This window comes from Hippoglossus stenolepis, chromosome 2 (assembly GCF_022539355.2).
Source record: "Hippoglossus stenolepis isolate QCI-W04-F060 chromosome 2, HSTE1.2, whole genome shotgun sequence".
Taxonomy (NCBI): domain Eukaryota; kingdom Metazoa; phylum Chordata; class Actinopteri; order Pleuronectiformes; family Pleuronectidae; genus Hippoglossus; species Hippoglossus stenolepis.
The window spans coordinates 29,141,695-29,149,400 of NC_061484.1; the positions used below are offsets into that span (position 1 = coordinate 29,141,695).

The 7,706-nt window shown below is 44.7% G+C and overlaps 1 protein-coding gene across 3 annotated transcripts in view; it reads left to right on the forward strand.

Annotated features, from left to right (window-relative positions):
• hoga1 (4-hydroxy-2-oxoglutarate aldolase 1) overlaps window positions 1-7,155 on the forward strand; it is a 10,630-nt gene extending 3,475 nt beyond the window's left edge. Inside the window, exons 6-9 of one of the 3 annotated variants that reach the window (XM_035143364.2) lie at window positions 2,885-2,981; window positions 5,114-5,247; window positions 6,590-6,740; window positions 7,021-7,155. In XM_035143364.2, the coding sequence (XP_034999255.1) occupies window positions 2,885-2,981; window positions 5,114-5,247; window positions 6,590-6,739 (381 nt within the window). In that variant the 3' untranslated portion in view covers window position 6,740; window positions 7,021-7,155. Of the gene's footprint in view, window positions 1-2,884; window positions 2,982-5,113; window positions 5,248-6,589 lie in introns of all 3 variants that reach the window. The other 2 variants (XM_035143373.2, XM_035143380.2) reach the window with 2 other exon arrangements.
• Window positions 7,156-7,706: the final 551 nt, after the last annotated feature.

Below are 7,706 nucleotides of genomic sequence, written 5' to 3' on the forward strand. Positions count from 1 at the left end.
CTGTGTGGGTAGAAGTTGCAAATAGATTCCTGATTGGGTAAATAACATGTTTGTCCACTCGCTGGGAGACAGAAGCGTGGGTGTAGTTCAAGCGCAGAGTGGCCCCGCTCAATTTGTGGGCGTGAAGAGGCCACGCACGGAAAACAAGGGGTGATGGGTCAGTTTGAGGACGGCAGACGAGCCGCAGAGAAATGATTCAGAGCAGAAAACACATCAGCCGGCCGCTATACATCTTCACCGCTGATGGAGCTCACTGTTTTTATATTTTGGACGAAGTGAATCTGAAAAAACGTTGTCAGAGGAAAAACAGACACTTAGAAAAGGAGTGAAATTTGTCTGATTGAACTTAGATTGAATTTGATTGGTTGTTTAGAATCTTAGGTTTTGTTTTCATCTGTGTTTTGTTTGGTTAGTTCGCAGAATTGTGCAAAAAATACTGAGCCGATTTTTTTTCTTGAAACTTGTCTGAGGTGTGAAGTATTTCAGTTTATTCAATAATACCTCCCAAGGTTCGTGGTGATCTGCAGACAAACACACCTTCTGGGTCGAGGCGACAAGAAACATCATCTAATCTGAACAGTTTTGGACGACTTCCAAATCAAACATTGTAAATCTCCTCCTCTCCTCCGTCGACGTGAGGGACTGATTCTCCCGAACACAGCTTCTGGTGTAAGGCTCCTTTAAACTCAGCTGTTTCTCTCTTGTTAAAGGATCAATCGTTTTGAAATGAAAGAAACGAGGTGAAGTCGACACAGATTCAGTTTGTTTTACACGTGTGTTTGTGTTTCGAGGCGTCGACGGGCTCGGCTGTGTTTTTGTTTTCTCTGCACAGACGAGATGTTGTGACGCTGACGAGCGGTGAGAGTGACAGCGGCCGCTCACGCGACGGAAAAGTTTGTGAATAAATAGAGACGGTGCTGAAAACGAGCTGCGTTCGGTCACATGACGGGTTTGAAACCGCTGTCAGCCTCCTGGTCGTCTCCGGTTTGTTCCACCTGAAGAACCTTTAATGTTCTCGTCGTGCAGTTAAGATATTTGCAGCTTTAATGATCCTCCCCTCGGGGATCGTTAAGGTTTCATCTCAGCCGAGGCCTCGTTCCTGCAGAGCTGCTCACACACCGAGTGTTTTCCTGTCACACGTGTGAATGCAGAGTTTCCCCATCGGATCCAATCTGAGTGATTATTGTATTTTACCCCGAAGAGACGCTTATAGCTACAATTTAAAAATAGTCCTGACCATTAAAATATGATAAACACATGGAATTTAAAGACATTTCACACATCATTTAAAAGATGTTCAAATCATTTTCTTAATTTATTTGCTGCAGAAATCCTCTGTCTTCTCCCTTAAGATACGATGAGTCAAATTAAAGATGTGTTGAACCTGAATTATCGTCAGAATTAATCTGTAGAATTTGAGTCATAAGTCAGATGACGTCAGGAAAGAGGAGGAAATAAATAAATAACGAGTGTGTGAAGCTTTAAATGATCATAATTGCAGGTTGAACCTAATTAATCTCACCCACCAGCAGTGGAGCTGCTGCTTTATTTCATCAGCTTCTATTTCCAGGCACCTTGCAGAGTTCAGCACTTCCTGTGTCTAACGTGCACGTGGATGCATTTGAACCTGGAAACTTAAAAAACGTGATGATTCTCAGGTTCTGCAGATTTAAGACGTATCTCGTTTTTGGAGAACGACGCCGGATTGATGGCATTAAAAAAAATTAGAAAGTGCAACCTTCTTCAATAACATAAACCAAAGAATCCATTTTGATTATCAGTGTTGTTAAAATGAAATAAACACAAATACAAATTACAAGTTATCACACAAAACAGAAGAAGAGTTCTCATATGTTTCTTAGAGGTTTGGTTCCACGTCCGTTTCCCCCGGAGCCTCCAAAGTCCTTTTCCCTCCTGATAACTGTTCTACAGAATGTAAATCTGAACGTATATGAGGAGTTGATCAATATTTAAATGTCGTACGACTCCAGTCTTGATTCACAGCAGAGGCCGAGAGTCGCACACTTCAGGCTAATGACGATAATGAGACTTTAAAAAGAAATAAGAGCTAATGAGTGGTTTCCTGTCACTGGGGCAGGACAGTGGTGTCGCTGCAGCTTTATGTCTCCCACTGGGGAACCGCGTCTAAATACCCAGAGTGCTGCAGCCTTCAGGAGACCAGCAGGAGCTCCTACACCCTGATTGACTGACTGATCAATTACAGTCCTACGTGTTTGAAATGACTGATACGGGGAAGCTGACTGACACCCGGCGGTTAAAAATAGACCGTCCCCGGTAACGGTGATGGAGGCTGAAGCCGCAGGCTCCACGTTGTCCCTGCGGAGGTTTCGGCTTCATGTGCAGAGCAGCCGCCGAGTCGTCGTCGTCGTCGTCGTCTTCTCACGCTGCCTTTGAACGTTTCAGGTTTATTTGGATTCTCACGTCCGGATTGACAAAAGAGAATTAAAAGATGCAAAACAAAATAAGGAGCGTATGAATTATTCATGAGCTTCTCCTCCTCCTCGCAAGTTGATTCCTCTTTTTATCTCACTTGGGACTTTCTCTCTCTCTCTCTCTCTCTCTCTCTCTCTCTCTCTCTCTCTCTCTCTCTCTCTCTTCTCCTTCTCCTCCTTCTTTCATTTGGGCTGTTGAACGATTCCCCCCCCTCCCAAATCCTCTGTAAAGAGTCGCTGCTCGTCTCAAGTTGAGCGATTTGTTTACCTTGTGCGATGTTGGGTTTGTCGTGGTCTCCTGTGACGCCCCCCTGGGATTAGAGATGCCACAGCAGAAACCGGTGCTGACAGCAGGGAGGAGTGATGACGATGAAACAGTCCCGGTCTTTTACCTTCTCCTTCTTCTTCTCTCGCTCTCTGTGTCTCCTCAGATCACACGGATCGGCCTGATTGTTCACAGAACCAAAGCGCAGGACTTCCAGGTGCTGGCGGGCTCAGCGGGGTTCCTCATGGCCGCCTACTGTGTCGGTGAGAAACCTAAAACGGCGGAGTTGTTCCTCACAGGGAGCGGTCGCCATCTCTTCTCCTCCTCGTCTCTTTTATCTGAAACCAAAGGGACGGCACCACTACAAGTGTTACATCATGTGGTCGTATCTTCATTGTGTTTTGGTCGTCGGCTCAGATCAGACGTCAACATCCTCCGTCTTCTACCCATAAACCTTTGCACTCTGAGGTCACTTCCTGTAGTCGTTTGAGATTTCACTCACACTTCACATGAGACGAGCTGCTCCTTGTACAAAATCCTGATTCCACAGGATTCACGTTCCAGAACACGTCGTCATACAAACGACAAACTTTCCATTTGTGTTTCTTCTCTTTTCACTTTAACAAATCCACCCAGTTTGACCATTTAGAGTTTTCTCTCATCTTCATCTTCTTCTTCATCATCATCCTCTCTCTCAGCGTCTGATCCTTCCTGTGAAGCTCAGTCAGAAAACATCAGTTCCCTCTCACTGCAGAGTTATGAAGAGGCTTCTTCTTCTTCCTCCTTCTCATGTCGGCCACGTACAGCGGACGCTCGGATCAGATAAGACGTGAGGACGTTGGGGGATAGACATCAACATGATGCTCAGGAACCTAATGAGTCATGTTCACGCACACACACACACACACACACACACACACACACACACACACACACACACACACACACACACACGTTTCTCCAGCTATCTTAGTGAGGACATTCATTGGCATAATGCATTCCCTAGCCCTAACCATCCCAACTAAATACCTAACCCATAACCTAACCTACACCTAATTCTAACCCTAACCCTTAAACCATGTCACACACACACACACACACACACACACACACACACACACACACACACACGATTAGAAGTGTGAGCATCTATCCTTATTAGGACATTGCATTGACTTTCATTCATTTTGATGAGCATAATCCCAAAACCAGTTCACGTCTAACCAGGACCTCAGAAAGACATGTTGCCTCATTAGGACAGGGATGTGGCACACATGCAGACACACACACACACACACACACACACACACACACACACACACACACACACACACACACACACACACACACACACACGATGCCCCTCAGGTCTCTGATCTATGCTCCCTGACATGCTCTCATCTCCATAACTGAAATATGGGAGTAATTGGCAGTGTGTGTGTGTGTGTGTGTGTGTGTGATATGATAATGTGTGCATGCTGTGAGTGTGTGTTGACTTTTTCGTGGCCGAATTCATGCATCACAATGATGCTGAAGGGGGCGGGGCCTCTGCCTGTCAGTCAAACCCTCTATCAGCTTATTTTATAAACTCTTCTCAGCGTCGGCTTCAGAAATGTCCAAATTATTCACAAGAACGTATGAAATGGTCCACGAGGGAGGTCGTCACGTTTCGATCCACAGAATCCTCGCTCGCTCTCCCTCTCTCCCGGACGCGTTCGGCCATGCGAGGAGGAGGAGGAGGAGGAGGAGGAGGAGGAGGAGGCGCCGCTCACCTGTCGACTGTCAGCTGTGCGATCTGAGCGTCTGCAGACCACACAAACACAAAGGAGACAGAAATCAACCCTCCGGCTCGTCTCTCCACAACAACACGTCCAAGGCCGCGGACGGAGGCTGATTCTCTGCTTCTCTCCTCCACCAGACAGACAATGAGGCGTTGCTCTGAGAGGCCTTTGGATCTTGTTGCCTGGGAAAATATCTGCCTCACAATAAAATAATCATATCAACACATCTGAGCTGATCTGTGAGGAGAGCAAACTGCTGAGAGTAAATGATTTACTGAGAGTTCACCGTTGTGTATATAAAAGGAGTTTGATGTTTTTATTGAAGAGGAATCACTGGAACCTCCTGTTTTATCTTTTATCTTTAGATTTCTATTATTGAGGAAAACCTCTGGAGCTTCTTGGACTTTGCTGTGAAGCAAATTCTTCTGTTTGGACTCTTACTGGAAATCACTGAAGTTCCTCTTCAACAAACGTTTCCACTTGATCTTTTGTTCTTTTCTTTTTCTCTTTTCTTCATTTTACTACAAGCAAAGAAAGTTCACGTACAAAAGGTCGGATATGACAAAGAGGCTATTTCACGCTGATGACTCACAGCTGACCGACCTGTGTTCTAGGTGCGGTCGGCGGCGTGTGTGCGCTGGCTAACGTCCTGGGCCCCGAGCTGTGCGAGCTGGAGCGTCTGTGTGTGTCCGGTCGCTGGGAGGAAGCCAGAGTTCTGCAGCAACGCCTCATCGAGCCCAACGCCGCCGTGAGTACCATCTGCTGCACGGTGGACGCTTTTATCCACCGCTCGGCTAAAACAAGCGCTCCTCTCCTGTCACTAGTGACACGACTCTCTGGAAATAGTTTCACAAGTTTAATTAAACCTCAGCGGGACAAGGAAGACAACCAGTATTTTTGGGGTTAAGGACGTTTCTGCTGAAACAAAAGAAAATGAGAGTTAAAATAACTAATTGCCTCGTTGCTCTTGAGGTTCGGATGCTTGTGGTTCTGAAGAGTTTTAACTCAACAGATAAAAACATTATCCTTTTCGAAAATGTTTGTATAAAACACAGGAACCAGGAAACTGCCCGCTGACAGGAATCTGTCATTTTGAGACTGATCACGTGAACCATGAAACAAGGAAAGTAAAACCACGACTGTTTATAAAAACACACAAAGACTAAAGGTTTCGGAAAGTGAAGCCACTGTGTTAGTGCCTGAAACCTGTATTCTCTCTTATGACCAGCAGGGGGCGACTCCACTGGTAGTTTCTATAGAAGTCTATAGAAAGTGACTCTACTTCTCACTTTATAACATCAGTAAACATTCAGGAGTTTATGTCTCAGTCTCTAGTTTCAAGTCTTCTTCAAACAGCTGATGTTCATTTAGTGAATTATGATCATTTAGAGTCAAACAGACCATAAAGCACCGGCTGTGTTGGGGGATACCACAGTGTGATTGACAGCTAGTTCCGCCCAATGGGTGCAGTTGTATGTGGGCGTGTAGTGTCCTTTAGTCAGGCCCCACCCCCTCTCCTCCAAATATGGTCACTTCTGGTTTCAAAAAACCAAGATGGCGCTGGACAACAAACTGAGGCTTCAAACAGCAGCTCACAAACCAATGAGTGACGTCACAGTGGGTGGATAAATCATTTTTTCACCCTTTAAAAAAAAACATCTGCTGATACAAAAGTAGAGATTTTAAGTAAAGTAATTTAAATCTTAATAAGACGGAGTTTAAACTTTAAGGTCCTGGATGTCTCCTCTGTGTCGTAACTTCCACAGAAACTGCTCTTGACAGGGTTTGTGTCCACGAGGTGAAAACGACTCTGAATCATTCGCTGCAGGCCACAAACGTGTCTGTTTTTAAAAGTGAGCAACATGTCGAGCTGCGTCAGGCGAACACGCAACCACCTCCACACGTGCGCTGCATCGCTCAGATCCGCTCAGATATCAAGGTCCAGACGCAGCTCAGCAGTCAAGTATTGATCACTGGATCCTGAACCTGCCTGATTCCAAGTGTCATCGCTGATAAAGCTCCGAACGAGTGGGGGGGGGGGGCGCATGTGGGAGAATGTATGGCGACTCATTGGAGCTCTGTGTTGCTAGGTGACCAGGAAGTTGGGAGTTCCCGCCCTCAAACAGGCGATGGAGTGGTTTGGTTTCCACGGCGGCGCCTGTCGATCACCTCTCCAGCCGCTGTCAGAGGCCGAAACTCAGCAGCTGAGGCGGGACTTCACGTCCAACGGCTGGCTGTGAGGTGTGTGTCTCTGTGTGTGTCTGTGTGTGTGTGTGTGTGTGTGAGAGAGTGTGTGTCTCTTCACTTTTATCTGTTCAGTCCTCAGGTCCGTGTGACACGTGGTCGAGGAACAAGAGAATAAATCTGATTCTGCCTCAAATCTCCAAATAAATCAACTTTCTTCTGTTTTGATTTAAGATACGTGTAAAATTAAATAACTGTTCACAGCTTTTATATCAATTAATGTAAACGATTCAATGTGTTTTAGGTTTTGTGCCAAAATCATTAATGTCTGTGTCAGAAAATCCCATTTAAAGGTTCGGGAGCAGTTGTTCTAATTGAGAGAGAAACGACTGAACCTGTTGAAGAAGTGACGACGAATCGATCTGTGTCCTCGTGTGCGACTCAAACAATAAAACACACAATAACCAACACACACTGATTTTCTGTCTTTAGTCATTCTTTATGTTTATCAATATGTAAATATCGCAGTTTATCAAGTTGCTCCACACGTCAACATCTTACAATAGGAAACAGGAAGTAGACAAATATCACAAACTGATTTTTCTTATTATGGTAAGTTTGAATCTTATTTCCTGAGATATTGACTAAAATATTGAAACTCGAACTCAGAACCTTTTTTTAGCCAAGATCCATCATTTATTCACGTAAACACATTTTCTATCAATGTTAAAGAAAGTGATGAAAAAACTCCTGGATAGGAAAAAAGACTATATATTAGTACATAATGATAACAGAATACTGATATATATTAATACATAAATAGTATATAGCACTTTGTATCTATATCTCCCTTCACAGTATCTCCCTTAAACAGACTCATTGTGTATTGATTGTGTTATGTTTCTTTATCTGTTTCCACGTTGCTCCTCTGTCTGTAAATTCACCGCTAACATTCACTCTGACTCCAGAAGGAACTCATTAGAATGTTAGAGGTCAGGGGTCAAGGTCACTCTGAGGTCATGA